This window comes from Hyperoodon ampullatus, assembly GCF_949752795.1.
Source record: "Hyperoodon ampullatus genome assembly, chromosome: 11".
In the NCBI taxonomy this organism is placed as follows: Eukaryota; Metazoa; Chordata; class Mammalia; order Artiodactyla; family Ziphiidae; genus Hyperoodon; species Hyperoodon ampullatus.
In genome coordinates, this window is record NC_136924.1 from 25,102,714 (window position 1) to 25,123,809 (window position 21,096).

A 21,096-nucleotide genomic window follows, 5' to 3' on the forward strand; every position below is an offset into this window, starting at 1 on the left:
CATTTTTAAGTTAATGTAGAATTCTCTTTCTCTGCTGGAATAAACCTTTTATGACATATGCCTTAATTATAAAAGATAACAGACTTTTCAAAATTCTAAGGTAGACTAATAGATTTGCCTGTTTATTAGCCTTACATATTTTGTTCAATTAAAATGTTGAGTTATGTGAGATCACATAGTTGTGATTTTTCTTTTAAGTGTGATTGATAAAAATAATTTAAAAGAGCAGGTTGCTGTATTTGTTCTTTTAAGAGTCAAGAAGATCTTGCAAGGGTTTTTAAAGATTATCTTTAAAGATTCTCTACATACTACTAGACCTGGTAATATACAATTGTGATTTCTATAAAGTGTCTGGTTAGTAAATCTGAGTGCACAAAATGATTCTATCTTAAAATCTAAATTGTTACAGGACTTAGTTGTTGAAAGTTTATTTTTTCTGTTACTTTTAGCAACAATAAAAAATGATATATTAGAATCTTCCAGGAACTTCTTTTAAATGTTTTATTTATACTAGTGTATTTCTAAGTTTTGCAGAATGGGAAACCATGGGAAACATACTTACTAAATTTTATCATAGGCTACGTGATAGTAAGAAGATGATGAGTGATGAGGCACCAGAAAGACTAGGTTTGAAAGACTTGCTCTGTGACATCAACTTCTCTGAGCCACAGTTTTCTCTGGGCAAAGTGGGGTTAATAATTCCCACATTATAGGTCTGTTTTGGGAGTTATATGGAAATGTTGTATGTAAAGCCTAAAACAAGTCTCAGCACTTAAAATGTTGTTTCCTTGTGAAATAAGTAATTATCAATTACTAATTATAGGATTGGAGTTTACTATAACCCACCTACACAATCAGATGTTACAAAAGCAATAGAATAGTAGCCACCAACCTGAAGTTGGAGGGAAATAAGAGTGGGCACTGCTAAATAACTGAGTTAAACTTTTTACACATAACTTAAAAGCCACCAGGGTCTTTCATCACTGATGTTTTTTTACGAAAAGTTTAACTTCTTGGAGAAATACTCTTAACTTATAAATCTTCCTTACATATTCCATTTTTTTTTCCTTCTCCAGGATCAGCAAGTTTATGAAAGAAAAAGAACAAAGTTCTCTGCTCATTACACTGCTCCTGCCTTTCCTCCACCGTGGCAATATTGCTCAGGCATGAATTCACAGCATATTTATTTGTCTTTGAAGTGGCACTTTATTATTAGGTTTATTTGTAAACAATAATTTTATTGGTTAGATTCTGTGATGTATTTATCCCAGAGTATTTGTGAAAAGACTTCATACAGAAACATAAAATTGAAAACAGAGGAGAAAAATTGGGACAGGAAGAGGAATGGGGGCAGGCGAGAAGGTGGAGACCTCATCATCTACCATTACAGTAAAAGTCTTAAACCCTTTATTTTCCTTTGTTTAGCTTCTAATCCATTTCAGGATTTTTTCCCCTCTCTGACTTTGATCAATAACAAATCTGCAACCTGAGACGTGCATTGATCTTAAATATGGTGACAGTGGCAAACTGAATGAAACGTCAGACTTTTAATATTCAGGCATAGTTTAGAGTTTCTGATATGATTTTCAAACCGTAGTTCAGTCTTGATTAAAAGAGTCTTCCCGGGCTTCCCTGGTGGCGCAGCAGTTGAGGGTCTGCCTGCCGATGCAGGGGACACGGGTTCGTGCCCCGGTCCGGGAAGATCCCACACGCCGCGGAGCGGCTGGGCCCATGAGCCATGGCCGCTGAGCCTGCGTGTCTGGAGCCTGTGCTCCGCAACGGGAGAGGCCACGACAGTGAGAGGCCCACGTACCCCCAAAAAAAAAAAAAGAGTCTTCCCATTTTGCACACTCATTTATAAGGCCTTAGGAGTTATACTGAATGACTCCTACTCTATAGTAATTCAGTTTAGGAGACCACAGATTTGTGAACAACCAGAAGTGTGTATTTTTCCTCAGCAAGTTCATTTTTCTTGGCTCTTTAACTAGAAAATAGAAGAAATTATTTTTCAAAACCATGCATATTTCCTATTAGAATTAAAGGAAGAAACTCTTAATGGACACTATTATAGGTTTTTGGTTAAGTTAAAATGCTAAGAACTTTTAAAAGACTATGAAATAACTTTTCTAAGTACTACTACTTTTACTTCTTATTTATACTTATTTGTTTTCTGTGCTGTAATATATTAAAGCCAATTTGACCAGTTTTATAAATTACTGAAATATGATTTCTCTCAATATTTTTTCTTAAGGATACAGAGGTTGATATTCTGGTGACAGTACAAAACTTGTTGAAACATTGTCTGGAGCCTACGAGCTTCCTCAAGCCTCTAGCAAAACTCTTCTCAGTTATTAAGAACAAGTTGTCAAGACAGTTGCTTTGTACAGTTTTCCAGGTCTGTAATATTCATTTTTACCCCAAAATCACCCCTTTTTCAAAAGATAACTATGATGTGGAATGCATATTAGCAGCTTGCTTGGTGCTGCTTTGGTGTTTCCATATATATCTGAGTGTGGCAGGGAGTCAGAGGGAGGCGGGCAGACAAGTTAAGGTTTTATTCACTAATAATATACTGCTTTCATTCCTTTTAGACTCTTTCTGATTTTGATAGTGGATTAAAATATATTACTGATGTTGTCAAGGTAAGAAAGAAAATCTTATGCCTCTTGCCTCCAAAGTATTATTATCCTTATTTAAGATTTATATACCTTCATTTATATGGTTTCAATGGCATTTCTCATAGCTTAACGCCTTTGATCAAAGACATCTTGATGATATCAACTTTGATGTTCGCTTCTCAGCGTTCCAGACCATCACCTCTTACATTAAAGAGATGCAAACCATGGACGTTAACTACCTAATTCCTGTTATGCATAACTGTTTCTATAACATGGAGGTAGGTTTTTATAGCAAAAATTTATGAATTTTTTTTATTGTTTTGATAATATGACTAAATGACCTCATTTCTTAATTTGGTTTGGAGGGGGAGGGGATGTTTAATATAAAATTTCTTTTGGTTGTAGAATATTTTGTTCGGCAAAGACCATACTGTTATGCTCATGATTTGAAAGGCAGATATTTTGAATAAAATAATATATATGTGGAAGCACTTTGAAAAGTCGAAAAGCTGTGTATTAGAATAGGAAAATCCACAGAGACAGAAAGTAAATTAGTGGTTACCAGGAGCTGTGAGGGGCGGGAGGAACGGGGAGAGTGACTTCTAATGGGTTTCCTTTGGGGGTGATGAAAATGTTCTGAAATTAGATAGTGGTGATGGTTGTAAAGCCTTCTGAATATACTGAAAACCATTGAATTGTACAATAAAAGGGCGAATTTCATAGTGTGTCAGTTAAATATCAAATTTTTAAGTTATGTAACTATATTATTTAACAGTTTGCCCTCTTTTATTGATACAGTAGAAATAAAAGGGGTTTGCAACTGTATTAAGTGCCATGTTGCTAAAATGAATTAAAACTCAAAAATGTGGAAAATGAAACCCTTGGTTAATAGTTAACTATGTAGTGGCATCAGTAATCTTTTTGTGGCATTTTATAGTTGTTCATCTGATATTAAGGATTAAGTAATATAGGAAAAAGTAATCTCCCCATTTGAGCTCATTCTTCATATATCTTATCAAATTTCACCATGAGGGATCCTGAATCACTGCCTGGTTGGCTGAGTTGGGAATAGTTTCTCTACACTCACAACCTACATTCCTTAAACCAGGAACTCTGAAGCAGCTAACCAAAATTATACCAGCCAACTGTGTCATTGTAAGTGATCACCTGATTCTGAATATTGAAAACTGGCTTTAGTGAACCTTTTGTTCTGTTTGCTTTGAGAAATAAAGCGAATTAAAAAGTACATCTCTACATCAACTATACTTCAATAAAAAATGAAAAAAAAGAAAAAAAAATCCATGACGGATAAAATACCAAATTTCTAAATAAAGGCAAAATCAGTAATAAAAAAATAGTACATCTCATAGTATTTTCTGAAATTACTGACACTTCTCAGTAAGCATGACTTTTCAAAGTCACTTACTGTATTCCTCACAACCCTATGTTTGGTTCTTCCTTAAGTATGAAGTACCTGTGGGACATTTCTTAATAGAGAGTTTTATACAGAACAGTGGCTAAATATTATAAACTCTTTCATTGGGAAATAATATTCAATATTATAGTTATTATACAGAATAATTTGGGTTTCTTCCTGTGTCCAGTTAGGAGACATGTCTTTAAGCGATAATGCAAGCATGTGCTTGATGAATATCATCAAAAAGCTTGCTGCTTTGAATGTCACAGAGAAAGAATATAGAGAAGTCATTCATCGTTCACTCCTGGAGAAATTGAGGAAAGGATTGAAGAGCCAGACAGAGGTATTGGGGTTTGCAATTAAGTACTACTGTCTGTGGGGTTTGTTTTTGTTTTTGTTTTTCCCTTCCTCTGCTATAGTTGTGTAGAAAAGCAGTCAGGCTTAGTACACTTAATTAAAATACTTGATTGTATAAATATTCAGCAAACTTTTAACAGGGGAGTAGGAACAGAGAAGAGGGTAGTCACTTCTGATTTTATATAGTTTGTTGTTTCAGTGGGAATGTTTTACTTTTTAAAAAATTGTAATGACTTTTTTGGTGTCTCTTTGTATTACCTAAGAAGCAAATTCTTTTTAAAATTAAAAAAATTTTTTTTTTCTCAACTCCATGTTTTCAGAGTATTCAACAAGATTATACCACGCTGCTTTCCTGTTTAATTCAAACCTTTCCAGATCAACCAGAATTTAAAGACTTGGTACAGCTAACTGATTGCCATGATCCAGAAATGGACTTCTTTGAGAATATGAAGCACATTCAGGTAGAAAACAATTCTGCTTTTTTTTTTCTTGTCTATAAACAAGTATTTCAAACCGTTCTGTCTCATTTAAAAAGATATATTTTAGGGAATTCCCCAGCTGTCCAGTGGTTAGGACTCTGTGCTTTCACTGCCAAGGGCCGGGGTTCAATCCCTGGTCGGGGATCTAAGACTCCACAAGCCGCACGGTGTGGCCAAAAAAAAAAAAGTAAAAGGAAAAAAAAGAAAAAGATATATTTTAATTTTCCAGAAAGTTCTGAGCTTCTCATTCCTTGGTCTTTGTGATCATCAAATTTGCATAGGAGATGATTGTTTCCTGGGGTCTGATTTCCTTGGTGGTATCACAAACCACAATAATAGTGTCACCTTTCCCTGCCATTTCCTAAGAAGTTTAAATGCTCTAGGATCCATTGGTAAAGAAATACTATGGATTATGTCTCTGAAAGCAAATCAAGGCACAAGTGTTTGCTCATGTAACACAGGGACTATTTCACTCTTTTAATATTTTCATGGAAGAGGAACATGATACTGAAATGGAGCTGGTTGTAGGTGAGTTTATTTAGTAACTAATTCATATTTTATCTGACTTGTAGATCCACAGAAGAGCAAGAGCCTTGAAGAAATTGGCAAAACAACTAATGGAAGGCAAAATTGTGCTGTCTTCTAAATCTCTTCAGAATTACATCATGCCTTATGCCATGGCTCCAATTTTTGATGAGAAAATGATCAAGGTAGGGCATTAGATCTAGAAACCAGTAAGCTTCTCCTTGTACCATGACACACTGTTCCAAAGTGTAGATGGGGTTGGTGGCATCCATACTGATATTGTCACCATAATTACAGGCCTAGAATAGTTCTAAAGCCCTTAAAATTGTGCCTGGCACTTGCTCTAAATATGGTGGCTTTTATTTTATTTTTGCTATTATTAGTTCACAAAGGCCAACCACAGAATATTTCCTCTCTTAGAAATGATCACGTTACTAAGATGGCATACTATTATTTTTGTATCATAGGCTTTAATTCTCAGTGTTTTCCCAAATGGCTCATAAGAAATGAAATAAACAACAGCTGCCTTTTCTTTAGCTCTATATCAGGTACAGACACAATACTAAGTACTTTAATATGTAATCTGATTTCATCCTCACAACAACTCAACCTTACGGGGTAGGGACTGTTATCATTGTTTTTTTTTTTTTTTTTTTGCGGTACGCAAGCCTCTCACTGTTGTGGCCTCTCCCGTTTTGGAGCACGGGCTCTGGATGCACAGGCTCAGCGGCCATGGCTCACGGGCCCAGCCGCTCCACGGCATGTGGGATCCTCCCAGACCGGGGCACGAACCCGTGTCCCCTGCATCAGGCAGGCGGACTCTCAACCACTGCGCCACTAGGGAAGCCCTATCATTGTTTTATAGGGGAGTAAACTGAGAATATGTGAGGTTATAGAACTTTCTCAAAAACATACAGAGTCAGAACTGGTATTTGAACTCAGAATGTCTTCACTTTTATACCTCATAGTGGGTAAGAACAGTGCCTGGCACTTGGTAAAGACTTGATAAATATTTAAGTCTAACTGAGATAATATCAGGATTTGTGACTTGAATTTATACTGTTGATTATATGATCTTGTTCAAGGATAGGTTTCCTCTGTTACTTCAGGATATTCAAAAAATTTTTAAGAATTTCTTAAGTGGATAAAAAAATGTATCCCTAAATTCCAGTTTGAAGAGCCAGTAAGCAGCTCAGAGTTAGATGGCAGTAAAATAGGAAAGAGGTGTAGATGAAAAAAATTAATTATATTTAGCTTTAATTGGTATTGTTATGGTATACCTTTCTACAGTCTTTTATTTTTAACCTATTTGTGATTTTACTTTTAAAGTTGATTTCTTGTAGGTAGCATATAGCTGAATCTTGGGTTTTTTTTAATCCAATCTGACAGTTTCTGCTTTTTAATTGGTTTTAGACCATTTGCATTTAATATGATTATTAATATGGTTGGGTTTAAATCTATGATCTTTTTTTTTTTTTTTTTTTTTTTTTTGTGGTACGCGGGCCTCTCACTGTTGTGGCCTCTCCCGTTGCGGAGCACAGGCTCTGGACGCGCAGGCTCAGCAGCCATGGCTCATGGGCGTAGCCGCTCCGCGGCATGTGAGATCTTCCCAGACCGGGGCACGAACCCGCGTACCCTGCATCGGCAGGTGGACTCTCAACCACTGCGCCACCAGGGAAGCCCCTACAGGCGGATTCTTAACCACTGTGCCACGAGGGAAGTCCTGTCTGGTCCTTTTGAGGCTCACTTTTAAGCTCTGTTAGGCAGGAGCAGCCTTTAGTCTGGTGCTTATTTGAACCCACCATCGAGGCACTAACTTTCTGAGTACCTGAATACCTAATGCTTCATGTATCATGAGGTTTTTTTACTCTGGCTGATAGGAACATGATCTATTCTCATCCCTGTGTGGTCTTAGATGAGTGTTTCATCTTTTCCTTTTTGGTGGTTCTTTCCCTGTCTCTTCCTTACTTGTGTGTACTGATCAGTTCTCAGCTGAAGCTTAAGGAGCTCTTTCTCTGGGCAGCTTTTCTCTGTGTAGCTCTCTCCTGTCTGGTTCTCTGCCCTGAGGACTCTAGCTCCACAGCCTCAACTCTGCCCCCTTAACTCAGGGAGACATGGGGCCCTTTTTGGGTTTCTTCTCATGTGCTATGACCTGACAGTTATCCCCACACAATGAATTGGGGTAACTATACGGCTCATTTCATATGTTTCCTTTCTCTCAGGAGTCACTGTCCTGCACTATTTGATGTCCAAAGTCTGAAAACTGTTTCATATATTTTTGTCTACTTTTCTGGTTTAAGGTGTGAGGGTAAATCCAGCTCCTGTTCTCCATTGTGGTCTGGAAGAGCTGTCTCCATTGCATCGTACTTACGAATGCTCAGCGGTGCAATCTGTGGTTGATTCTGACATTTGTCAACTTCTACACATTGAATTTACTTCATTCAGTCTGTAGGCTTGAACCAGTCAGGGAGGTCTGAGTGGAATAGAAAACAAAATGTGTTAATATCCTTTAATGAGAGGAAGATGTCATTCCTTTCATTGACAGCATCTTTTCCTAGAGCTAGGAGAAAACAATGGAGTATAGTTAGGGCATTCTTTCCTTTCTGTAATTGCTGATCCCCTACTGTCTAAGCTTTTTAATGCACCAAGTTAGCTGTGTACTTTATTTGCAGATACTCACTGATGCTCTTGATTTGTTTTACAGCATGAAAATATAACCATTGCTGCCACAGAGGTTATTGGAGCTATTTGCAAACATCTCTCTTGGTCGGCATATATATATTACTTGAAACATTTCATTCATGTCTTACAGGCGGGACAGATCAATCAAAAGTTGGGTGTCAGGTATGGTCAAACTGCTTATTTTTGTTTTGTTGTTAAAATGTAAATTTTGGATTATTTTCTGAAACAACCTTTGTACAATCTCAGTTTACTTTTACCTTGTATCAGTGAGATGATACTAAGACTTGTTAAACTGAAAAAATACCTAAGACTGGTAAAAATAATTTTAATGTTTATAAGTCTTTAACTTTCCTCTCTTTTTAATAGTCAAGTGATATTATTAATCAAATGAACATTTCTGTGAAAATTTTTTTAACAGTTTGCTAGTGATAGTGTTAGAAGCATTCCACTTTGACCACAAAACTCTGGAAGAACAAATGAGAAAACTTCAGAGGGAAGAGAGTAAGTTTTTTAAACTTTCTTAAACTAGATTTCCTTCCTATCCTTGGATACTTTATGATCATGAATTAAAGATAGCAAAATTCAATTTACTCCCTTTTTCTGCCCTTATAGCAGTGACCAGTGAATGAGTCAAGAGGAAGTTAAAATGAATGGTTTGAGTATTTTTGTAAAAAACTTATTTAACAGTAGAGAAGTCCAGACTAAATTGTATGGGTGAAAAAATCTGACCTGTAGATTATTTGCACAGAAATTCAATTATATCACCTTAATGTGTAGAAAGAACATTAAGCAGTGAATGCAAAGAACGTCTAAGAATTAAAAATTAGAGCAACAGTTAATGAAATATGAAGTAGATACAACAGAAAGGATCATCAAAAATAAAAATCAGTCTTTGAAAGATCATCAATTGGCAAACCTCTGACAAGATTGACCAATGACAATAGAAGGCATAATAAATATTAGGAATTTTAAAAGATCACAATTAAATGAAAAAGGTAAAATAACATTGTAATCTTTGCACTTATAAATCTGAATACTTGGGTGAAATGTTCAAGTTCTTAGAAAAATAAAATACAAAAACTGACTTTAGAAGAAATAGAAAATCTGAAAAGATCTCTAATGATTAAAGAAATTGAATCTGTAGTTAAAAATTTTCTTCTGATGAAAATGCCAGGTCTAGACTGTTTTATAGGCAAGTTTTACAAACACTCAAGGAATAGATCATTTCAACCTTATATCAGCTATTTCAGGTGACTGAAAAAGAGGAAGCCCCCACTAACTCATGAAGTTGGTGATTGGTTAATAGAACTTAACACATTAGCAAACAAAAAAATGTGATCATCTATATAGACACAGGGGGAACATGTGATTAAATTCAATATCCACTCATAATAAAAGCAATTATCAAACAAGTAATAGATAGAAATTTCCTTAACCTGTTAAAAGATGTGTTTTTAAAACCTAATGATGGGGGACTTCCCTGGTGGTCCAGTGGTAAAGAATCCACCTTCCAGTGCAGGTTGCGCAGGTTTGATCCCTGGTTGAGGAACTAGGATCTCACATGCCATGGGGCAACTAAGCCCACGTGCCACACCTACTGAGCTTATGTGCCTCAACAAGAGAGCCCGTGTGCCACAAACTGCAGAGCCCACGCGCTCTGGAGCCCACGGCAGAACTAGAGAGAGAAAAAACCCGTGCACCACAACTAGAGAGAAGCCCACACGCCGCAACTAAAGATCCCGCGTGCCACAACTAAGACCTGATGCAGCCCTAAATAGATAGATAGATAGATAGATAGATAGATAGATAGATAACCAACCAACCAACCAGATAAATGATGGGACTTCCCTGGTGGTCCAGTGGTTAAGACTCCACGCTTCCACTGCAGGGGGCACCGGGAACTAAGATCTTGCATGCCGTGTGGCGTGGCCAAAAAAAAAAAACCTAATGAAACACCATACTCAATGGTAAAACATTAAAAGCCTTTGCTTTAAAACCAGAATGAGGTAAAGATACCTACTACTACTGCTTATATTGAACATCAGACTCTGAAGGATTTAGCCATCACAGAAAAATAAGGAAAAGAATAAACACTTAAGTAGGCCAAGGTATTTATTCTAATTGTTTTGGCTAAAGACATTGAAATATCTTGGCCCTTAGTTTGCATTACTGCAGTGTTCCTACTCAAAATTTTCTAATTCTTTGATTCATTATCAAATCACTCAAGAGCCACACTGATGAAGAGAAAAACTGTTTTGAATTTGTAGAAACCATTTGTGTTTTAAATAATTAATGTACTAAAGCCCCTTAGTTTATCTTCAGTCAATTGAATCTGCGTTTTGAAATTTTGCATAAACAGAAACGTTAAAAAATTAAAATATTAATTCACTTCACTGTTTTCTTCTTAGGTATGAATGGAGTTTGAAACAGTTAGTGAGCATCTACTGTGAAATGTGCTTTTATAGACATTATCTCATTTGTCCTCATAAGGACCTTACAAGAACCTTAGGTTTTGGTTACTGCATATTTTTGACACGAGAAATTGAGATTCAAAAGTAAAGTAACTTTCCCAAAGCTACACGGCCAGTAAAAAAAAAATGAAGACTAATAGCTATCATTTTTTTGAAAGTCAATGAAGTGTCAGAAATATATTTTAGGTACAGTATAGACTTTGTCACATTTAATCCTAGCAATAGCCTTGCAAGTAGGTGCCATCTACAGTTTACTGGTGAAGAATCCAAAGCCCAGGAGTGTTAAGTAATTGACTATAGTCACATGGCTTGTTGGCAGAGCCAAGTCTGGACTTTCTCTACAATACTGCCCAGTTTCTTTAATAAATTGAATCCTATAATAAGATACGTTTCTGCATAAGACTTGTTGGCTGCCATTAGGATTTTCATGTTCATGAATGTAGGTTTTTGCTTTTGGAAACCTCCAACCACAGTACTTTGGAAGCTTTCTTTTGGTTAAGAGCCCTCCTCCCCCCAGCCTCTCCATGTGATCCCAAAGTACCCTGTACTTGCTTACTGTTCCACACTTTTTTTTTATAATTATCGGTTTACTTGTCTCTATTCCTCATTAGGCTAACTGTAAGAAAATGAAGGACCATAACACTCTATTTACTGCTGTTTCCTCAACCCTTATCTTGCCCTTATAGTCAGTGATACTTTTTATTAGATGTTAGTAGAAAAGACTACTTAACACAACTGTGTTGTTTCCTTATTTAATTTAAAGTGATTTTTGTTGTTTACTAAACATAGACACCATAGAAGAGATTGAGTTGCCAGAGCATGAAGCCATGGAATTAGAGCATATGGATGAGGATGAGAAGAAAGATGGATGTAAGACTTTGTCAGACAAGCATGAAGAGCTAGAAAACCCTGACCCAGATGATTGTGAAGGGACAGCAGCTAAGGAATCCGAGTGTGTCACAAAGTCCATCTCTTTCCTTCCTTGGAATAAGGAAGAATTGGAGAAAACAATTAAAAATATCCAAGGAACCATAACTGGGGACATCCTTCCCAGGCTCCATAAATGTCTGGCATCTACGGTAATCATTCTGTTTGGGGCCCAGCAGGTCTGTGTGACTCTGTGGGGTGTCCGTGGGGCCCTGTCAGACTCAGGCTCCTAATAACTATGTGGATTGACATCAGCTTTTGGGTTTTCTTTTATCTCTACATTTCACAGTTCATCTCCCTTCTCTTATCTCATCATCTTCAGGTTCATCTCGTACAGCTAAGGTAGTAATGTCTCTTCTTCATTATGATTTTGATACTGGTAGATATATGCTTTTCTATCTCCAAAGTAGATATTAAGATGACTCCCATTTCCAAAAAAGGTTATTAAAAATTAGAGTATGTTTCCCTTTTCTACTTCTTGGCCACTTCTCTGCTATTCAAAAATACATCTTTTTCAGTAGTTCCCTGGCAGTCCAGTGGTTAAGACGCCATGCTTCCAGTGCAGGGGGCGTGGGTTTGATCCCTGGTCGGGGAACTAAGATTCCCGCATGCCATGCAGCGTGAACAAAAAATTTAAAAAAAAAAAAAAAAAAGGAAGAAAACAAAAATACATCTTTTTCTTGTTTAATAGGGGTAACATTTTAGGAGTGCATTCTCATGAAGCCAGAGCCTTTCCTTCTCAGTGTAAAACTTGAGCTGGCAAACTGTGGCCCATGGGCTGAATCTAGCTTGCAGCCTGTTTTTGTAAATAAAGTTTTTTTGGAACACAGTTACACCCCATTCATTTACATATTGTCTAATTCTGCTTTTGCCTTACAATAGCAAATTGAGTAGCTTCAATAGCGGCCATAAAGTCAAAATTACTTACTATCTGACCCTTTACAGAAAGTTTTCCAACCCCTGATGTAAAATACCAACTTCATCATTTTGTATATTTGTAAATAAAGTTTATTTGAGGCACCATATTTTTTATGTACCATCGATGTCACTTAAACACCTGAAAGTCCCAATTAACACAAATTTTATGTGACTTTTTAAATATTACACAGCAGCAGTCTTAACCCCACATCAGTGAATACTTGGTTTTATTTATTGATTGATTGGTTGGTTGCTCCTTTGAAAAGAATATTCTTATTCATATTATTTTTATAATTTTTGGAGGGTTATCAAATTGTATAATTGAGTTTGTTTTTTAAGACATTAAACTTAGAAATGGATATAAGATATATCAAAAGAGCTTATCTTTCAACTGCAAGGTTGTAGTGTTGGTAGGTCCCTAATCCATTTATTTTTGTTTTAGTTTAACCTAAATTTTTCTTACAGACTAAAAGAGAAGAAGAACACAAACTCATAAAATCAAAGGTTGTGAATGATGAAGAAGTAGTTCGAGTTCCTTTAGCTTTTGCCATGGTTAAACTAATGCAGTCCCTTCCACAGGAAGTTATGGAAGCTAATCTGCCAAGGTATGTTGTGTGACAAATCAGAAAAGTTCAGTGAAACTCAAAAATTGGTTCTATCTTTTGTCAGGAAGAGAAGTACTGTCACAATTTGCTGTAATTTAGAATCCTAATTGGCATAATTTGGGTTATGAGTAATTCAGAAACAAAAGGATATTTATATTTTTATTTGGTTCTGTTAATTTAATTAGTCAATTAATTTCTCATGTTCTAGTATTTTGCTGAAAGTGTGTGCCCTCCTCAAGAACAGAGCACAGGAAATCAGAGACATTGCTCGCAGCACTCTCGCAAAAATAATAGAGGATCTGGGTGTGCATTACCTACAATATATTTTAAAAGAATTACAGACTACCCTTGTGCGTGGCTATCAGGTAAATTGCATCATGTACTTTATATTCAAATTGGGTTGGGGTTCAAATAGTTGCACTTTAAACACTAAGTCATGATACTTCGGGTCTATCTTTTGTAAAGTTGATCTACTGAGAGAGCAAGCAAGAATATTTTAAAAATTTTAATCAGTATTTTAAAAAATCTGTTTTTTAAAAAGCCCTTATATTTAATTTTTTAAAAGATCCTTGTAGACCTGCATTTCATAACCTGTGTTTTTCTCTCAAATCACTTGATATCAAGTTTTGTATTCTCTGAGTTCTTAATAAAATTCTTATTGAATGTATATTGAACGTATGGCCACACATGTGAACAATAAAGAACATAGACATTTGTTTAAGAGTTGAAATGTATGACATGTCATAAAATTAATAAGAGCACCAGGAGGAATGCAAAGCTCTTTGAGTAGTTACCTGGCTGTCTTGCTACTCCAAGTGTGGGCCCCAGACAAGTGGCATCAGCAGCACCTGGGAGATTGTTAGAAGTATGATTAGGACCCTACACCTGACCTACAGAATCTGCATCTTAATAAGATCCCTGAGTGATCTAAAGTTTGAGAAACACTGCAACTTGTTTTTCTCAAGTACCCAGCCAAGACTTCTGGTAGTTAGCTTGACCTTCCAAGTCCTAATTTGTTCATAGGTAGGTTCCTATTCTATAGGTTATAAGTAACACACTAAAAATATCAGTATTCATTGTCACTGTCTCTCTTTGTATAGTGTTTTAGTGGTTGCTCCAGGTTACCATATCCATACTTAATTTTTAATAATCTATTTAGAGTCAGTATTTTACCACTTCAAGTGGAATATAAAAACCTTATTACCCTATAGATCCCTTCACCCTTCCTTTGTTTAAAAGTTGTTTATGTTGTTTATGTTGTTTATGTACTACTTTGATGAAAACTTATATGTTGAAAACTTATCAAGCAGCGTTAGAGTTTTTGCTTTTAATCCTCAAATATGCCCAGATATTTATCATTTCTACTGCTCTTCCTTCATTTCTGAATTTCCAGATTTCTTCCTGGTATCATTTCCCTTTGGTCTAGGCAAGCTCATAGAGCAAGTGTCGTGGCAACGGATGCTCTTCGTTTTCCTTCCCCTGTGAATGTCTTTGTTTCACCTTCATTCCTGAAGGATGTTGTCACTGGATATATACTTCTGCATTGACAGTTATTTCTTTTCTTTCAGCACTGTAAAAGTGTCATGCGCCTTCCTCTGGCCTTTCTGATGAATAATCAAATTACTCTTCCCCTCTAAGTAATGCATTATTTTTCTCTGGCAGCTTTAAAGACTTTGTCTTTATTTTTCAGCAGTTAGATTATGAATGTGGATTTCTTTGGGTTTACCCTGTTTGAGGTTTGTTGAGCTTCTCAACAACATTGGTGAGTTCTTAGCCATTATTTCTTCAAATACTTTTTCTGCACTGCACTCTTTCTCCTCTCCTGGGACTCCTGTTTGACTTTTTTGGGGGGTCCCATCCATCGCTGAGGCTCCATTTTTATTTTCTTTTTCAGTCTCCTTCCTTTCTGTTTAGATAGCATAATTTCTGTTGATTCATCTTCAAGTTCACTGACCCCTTCCTCTTTAATCTCCATTCTGCTATTGGACCCATCTAGTAAATTTTCTTATTTCAATTATTGGTCTGTTTGGTTTTTTCCATTGTAAAGCTTCCATTTAGTCCCTTATATCTTCTGATTCTTTGCTAACACATTATTTTTCCACTTATTTCACACCTCCAGCTGGAAAGCTGGGGCTTTATTTCTCCCACTTTGCCATGCACTTCCCACAGCTGTACCCACACAGAGGCTAAGTGGTGGCAAGACAGAGAAGGAGAAAAGCAGCTAGTTGGCCCATCCTCTCAGAACTGCAGTCCCAATGGGAAAGGAAGGTTTCCCAGCAGTGTTGTGGCTACTGCAGTCCCCACGTCTATAACTGTATAGAAAACGGGTAAACGCACTGGGAGTTTGGTGGTACTTGCACTCTGGTGTTCTTCCCCAGTTGCAGCTCTGTGCATCCTGTCTGGGGCTTATAGCTGCACTCAGTGGGAGAGACAGGATAGAGTGTGCTTTCTCCATCTTACCTGGAACCGGAGCCCCTGTCAGTGTCCATGTTTATTCTTTCAACCAGCCTGTATTTCATGGCTAGTTTCTGTGAGGTGCTCTTGGGCACTGAGCATACCAGGATGCATACAGTACAGCTGTCTTTGAGGATTCATTCACACATTTAATTGAGCACCTGAGGTATTTAAACAAGTAGCCCTTTTTTCTTTAACCACCTGTTCTTCCAGTCTGTCTCATTATTCGTTAAAGTAAGTAAAATAAGGATGAGAGAACAGCAGTTCGGGTATTAGTATTAATCATGTAGACAGAACCAAAGTTGTACTCTTCGAGTTTCATTCTTCACCCCTCCAAAAGGATTTTTAAAAATTATATAAAGTCCTCAGCAAATATTTTATATATGTAAAAGTATTTAAAGATCATAAGTAGATACATATGAAATTATGCCTTTAAAATCCAATCTGTATATTGACAGCCAGGTGTATTTTCTTAGTGAATGATCATTATCTGATGTTTACCTTGATAACTTACAGCACCAGAAGCAGTATACAGAATACACCCTTTTGTGTACTCTGTATACTCTGGCATCACCTGGTTTCAAATCCTGACTCCACCATTTCCTATTCATGTGACCTTGGGCAAGTTTGATTGACCTTTTTGTGCCTCAGCTTCTTCATCTGAAAATGCTGATAATGTAGCACCTATGCCATAGATAGAGTGGGTGAGGATTAAATGATTCAGTACATGTGAGGTATTAATACAGTGCCTAGCCCATAGGAAGCTCTAAGGGATGTTAGCTGTGATCACTGTGAAGGGCGAAAACTTGTTTCCTTCATAACACTTTTTGTACCAGGTTTGACTACATTCAACGTTGGCAGCCTCCTTAATTCACAGGTTGGTTTTTAAAAGTTCAAGACTTGTGCTCTTCTTTATAAATCATTGGCCTGATTCAGTCACAATAATAGAACCTAAGCATGGTGTTGTGTTTCTGAGCATCTTTTCCACAAAGGGACCATCTGGTTAAAGGATTTTAGGCAGTGATATAAGTATGTGTCATTTGTCAAAGCTTCTCCCTGCAATAATTACAGATATATAACCTGAGTGCGCACCCGCCGTACTTCTGAATCTTGTTTTTTCTACTTTGGTGTTCTTAGCCATCCATATTCTTACTATACATTTCGTTTTAGGTCCATGTGCTAACTTTCACTGTTTACATGTTGCTGCAAGGCCTCACCAACAAGCTGAAAGTTGGGAATTTGGACTCTTGTTTGGATATAATGATTGAGGTAAGATTTAGAGAAAGGAATTCTAATTTTTTTAAGAGGTCAAAGAACACAAATCCGTTCACAAAATAAGAAATAATAGTCTATAAATATGAAAATAATGTACTCTCTCATCTCTTAGGCTAGCAGAGGTTTAAAAAGTTGAGACTCAAGTGATGTGAGATGGGCACTCTGCTATTGCTAGTAGGTCTTGAGTTGGTAAAATCAGAGGTGTGATCTGGGGTTTGTACAAAAGTATATTCATTAGAGCTTTATTTAGAATAGTGAAAAATTAATAACAATTTAAAATCAGATAATATAATTTGGGGGGTAGGATTAGAAAGACATTAAATTTGGCACACAATCGTTTGTTTATTCATTAAAAATGTAGACACTACTTTTTTAATTAAATGCATTAATTTTGATAAGTTACAAATATGAGAATTTCTTAAAGAGAAATTAAGCTACTCTTTGATAATATCAAAGAAGTGCCTGTTTATATATTATACAATTATATATGTAAATCTACCTGGTATTTTTCTTTTGTTTTCCATTGGTGTAAGCCTTGAAGTGTTTCTGTATTTGTTTTTTAGTAATTGGTCCCTAAACTACATTGAAAAAAGTGAAATCTAATAGCAATTCCTATTGTCTAATTTTAATCCTTGACTTGGACATACCACTCATTTTCAAAGACTGCTTATATTGGTATAAGTTGCTGAGTGCACATAATTGCCATTTGGCTTTTTTTCTTTTAAAGATTTTTAACCATGAGTTGTTTGGTGCCATTGCTGAAGAAAAGGAAGTAAAGCAGATCCTCTCCAAGGTCATGGAGGCACGAAGAAGCAAGAGTTATGATTCTTATGAAATCTTGGGCAAGTTTGTAGGAAAAGATCAGGTTACAAAACTTATCCTTCCACTAAAAGAGGTAAGGACTTGAATGTAATAAAGGGGATCCCCACCTTACAGTATCATGAGTTCTTGAAAAGAGCCTTGAGCATCATGATTTGCTTTGGTGCCAAGGGCACCAGTACCATGTGGCTGGCAGCTCAGTGGATTCTGGTTCCGCTGATTCTGATTCTTGGATTCTGATCCAAGAATCAGAGTCCCTGATATAAACCATGAGATGCAAAAGGAAAGGCAACAGGAATTGAACTACAGGTGAATTATACAGCTGGGTCCCGTCAGCAGCTAAGAACATAGCCTTTGGAATCAGACTGCTGCTCCCAGATTGCCAGGAGGAAGAGAACTGGCATTTATTGAACAGATACCCATGTTCTTATCACTGTGCTTCATTATCTCTTCTAATCTGCACAACCGTCCCCTGAGATTGACAGTACTTCCGTCTTACAGATGAGAAAATTCAGGCTTAGATAGAAAGGAACATAGCTAAGGAGAAAAGTCAGGATTTAATTCCAGATCTTTCTGATCCAAATCTCATATTCTTTCCACCATTTTCATTCTGCCTTTCCTATTGGGCAGGGACTGTTATTTACCTACCTTCATAGTGTTCTCTGTGCTAATTCCACATGTTTAGTGCTAGATTAACTCCCTAATTGTTCCTAGAATGCATTTAGCTTATCTGAGCCTGATCTAAGAATGTTAGATACATTTTGAGGATGAAAAAGAGTTGACAAAGCACACTTATTTTCCATGTAAATTATCAAGTCCCTCCAAGGTAATCAAAGTTACTAATCCATGTCCTGTGCAGGGGAATAGCTATGACATGCTGAGGGTTGTACTGGGGTTGATGGTGCTGGGGTCCCATTAAGTTCCTCTGATTTGGCCCAATAAATAATATCCAACCCTGAGGCCTGGCCGTCACACCACTTCCTTAGCATGGTTTCCTGTGAGTAGTGACTGCATTTTGTTGATGTTGTGTTATGTGTATGTGCTTGCCTATAAACCACCCCATTTAATGCACTTGGAAGGCTGACATCTTCCAAGTGTCACATCCTATCTCCAGCCCTGTGCCCAGACCTCATCAACAAAGAGAGTGCCAAGGAGGCACAAGAAATCCAGCGGCATACACAGCTGGCAGTGGTTATCTCTGGGGCTGAGGTCATGGGTATATTTGACTTTATATGTTATATCTATGTTTGAAATTTTATTAAGAATGTGTTTCTTTTTTAATTAGCAAAAAGCATATTTAAAAAGTAAATATATAAAAGAAAACCGCTATTATAACAAATCAAAATGCAGTTCTGTGTTACCTCAGCATGCATTTATGTCTGCCTTTAGATCTTGCAAAATACCACGAGTTTAAAACTGGCCCGGAAAGTTCATGAAACCTTACGTCGAATCATAGCAGGATTACTTGTAAACCAGGAAATGACAGCAGAATCCATTCTGTTGCTTAGTTATGGTTTGGTCAGCGAAAATCTACCCCTGTTAACAGAGAAGGAAAAGTAAGTTTGAAAAAAAAACCAACTATCCTTTAGGTTCATACTTCTAATAAGCCATTCAGTACTCAGTTACTCTTAAGTGGGTTCATTTAATAATTTGCTTTAGTAGGGAAAAAAAGGTATATTTATCTGAGTTGTAAGATGGCACTACTTTGTGGTGTTTGGGCTGAGGGCCTTCCAGGTAATACATGTCAACACAAGATTGTTTCTGTTGAATGTGGTAGCTGTGAAGGCAACCAATTATTTTGACATTTACTTAATACCACTTGTTTTAGATATTTACTGAATCAAAGTTGGGATAGACTTAAAATATATACTTCTTGTTCTGATCAGAGATTTAGACCTCCAAAGATTTTAAATACCTTATTTGTAAACTTCCTTTGAATTTTGCTTCTGTATTCTGAAAGAGACTCCTTGGCATTTGTTTTCAGAAATCAAAGGAAGGGAGTGTCCCCTTGCTGTTCATCTTCATTTAAATGTGTGTTCATCCCTCTGACCTCTGTTTCTGGGGTTCTAGAAACTTTGATCAACAACCTAATCCTCTCTTCAGTGTCTTGTGGTTAAGGGGGAAAAAAACCCACAGCAAAGAGCACATTATTTGGTACTGGACTCACCTCACCAGAAGGGGCCATAGTAGCTTCCAGGGATGCAGCATACAGTGTGCCTTCTACTAGTTTTCATTCCACTTGATTGACAGAAATCCAGCGGCCCCTGCACCAGATCCACGTCTGCCACCCCAGAGTTGTCTTCTGCTCCCCCCAACTCCAGTTCGAGGCGGGCAGAAAGCTGTTGTGAGCAAGAAAACCAACATGCACATATTTATTGAGTCTGGACTTCGGGTAAGAATTAACCTTAAAGTGAGACTTGCTGCACACACTGAGTCTGTGCCTTTTAATCCTCTACTGAATTTCCAGTACTGCTCATTTCCGCTGGAAATGCTGGTACTTACTTTGATGATATAACTTTCTCAGAATTAATGATTCTGACCTAATATTTACAGTGCTTTTTCACTGTTGCTTTGCCCATGAGTGTGCACCTCTGAACTACTATAAATTTTTTTAAAACACAAATGTGATCGTTTTATTGTATATATTTTTTTTAATCCTTCATTGGCTCCCTTTTTTCCCAGGAGAGAGCCCTGTCCTTCATTTGGGCCACAAGGGCATAGCCTCATCCTGTACACGTGGCTTCCCCTCAGTTCTCTAAAGTCACCACACTTTTCCCACCCCAGGACCTCACCATCTACTCCTCCCTCTGCCCAGGTCCCCCCAGAACTCTCACAGCACCCTGCATTTATAGTGAATTATTCCCTAGAGTCTGTCATCCTGGCTAAGATCCGTGAGGGCAGTGACCCTGCTGATCTTGGTTATTGCCATGTCCTCCACGCCAAGCCAGTACCTGGAATCAAAGCAGATGCTGAGTAATAACCATTTGGTAAATGAACTTCGAATCTCAGCTGCACAGTGAGCTCCCACCTTCTTCACTTACTGAGACTCTCCCAGGTGGTTCCCTTTTCTTCACACTTTTTATAATTTCAAATAGAAGCATCTTAACCTTTCACATTGGTCTCTTAAAATCATTTCACCTTTACCTCACTCATTTGGTCTTAGGGGCAACTGATGTGAAGTGTCTTTTTAAATCTTCTAGCTGTTGCATCTTAGTCTGAAGACTTCCAAGATCAAGTCTTCAAGTGAACATGTTCTGGAAATGTTGGATCCTTTTATGTCTCTCCTCATAGACTGCCTGGGTTCCATGGACGTGAAGGTGAGCATCTGTTCCTTCGCGGGAGCTGTGCTGTGCGGTATACCTAGAACTTGTTTCTAGCCTCGTGCTTCACAAGATGATTGAGTTTTTAAAGAGATTTACAACATCATGAACTACCTCTGTTCTCTGCATTAAATGGCTCCCTTAACAGCAATTTAATAATAATAGGTAGCGCTTAACAGTTGTAAAAGCCCTTCATTTGATCCTCACAACAACTTCATGAGGGTGAGTG

At 37.2% G+C, this 21,096-nt stretch overlaps 1 protein-coding gene across 2 annotated transcripts in view; it reads left to right on the top strand.

Annotated features, from left to right (window-relative positions):
- Window positions 1-21,096, top strand: part of UTP20 (UTP20 small subunit processome component) — a gene marked incomplete at its 5' end in the record, with an annotated part of 91,156 nt that overhangs the window by 56,132 nt on the left and 13,928 nt on the right. For both annotated transcript variants that reach the window (XM_079715022.1, XM_079715023.1), the window contains 17 exons: window positions 1,077-1,164; window positions 2,252-2,395; window positions 2,592-2,642; window positions 2,744-2,896; window positions 4,223-4,378; window positions 4,713-4,853; window positions 5,444-5,581; window positions 8,101-8,240; window positions 8,497-8,579; window positions 11,339-11,628; window positions 12,860-12,999; window positions 13,208-13,364; window positions 16,624-16,722; window positions 17,456-17,623; window positions 18,937-19,103; window positions 19,798-19,939; window positions 20,748-20,864. In XM_079715022.1, the coding sequence (XP_079571148.1) occupies window positions 1,077-1,164; window positions 2,252-2,395; window positions 2,592-2,642; window positions 2,744-2,896; window positions 4,223-4,378; window positions 4,713-4,853; window positions 5,444-5,581; window positions 8,101-8,240; window positions 8,497-8,579; window positions 11,339-11,628; window positions 12,860-12,999; window positions 13,208-13,364; window positions 16,624-16,722; window positions 17,456-17,623; window positions 18,937-19,103; window positions 19,798-19,939; window positions 20,748-20,864 (2,374 nt within the window). The remainder of the gene's footprint in view (window positions 1-1,076; window positions 1,165-2,251; window positions 2,396-2,591; window positions 2,643-2,743; window positions 2,897-4,222; window positions 4,379-4,712; window positions 4,854-5,443; window positions 5,582-8,100; window positions 8,241-8,496; window positions 8,580-11,338; window positions 11,629-12,859; window positions 13,000-13,207; window positions 13,365-16,623; window positions 16,723-17,455; window positions 17,624-18,936; window positions 19,104-19,797; window positions 19,940-20,747; window positions 20,865-21,096) is intronic.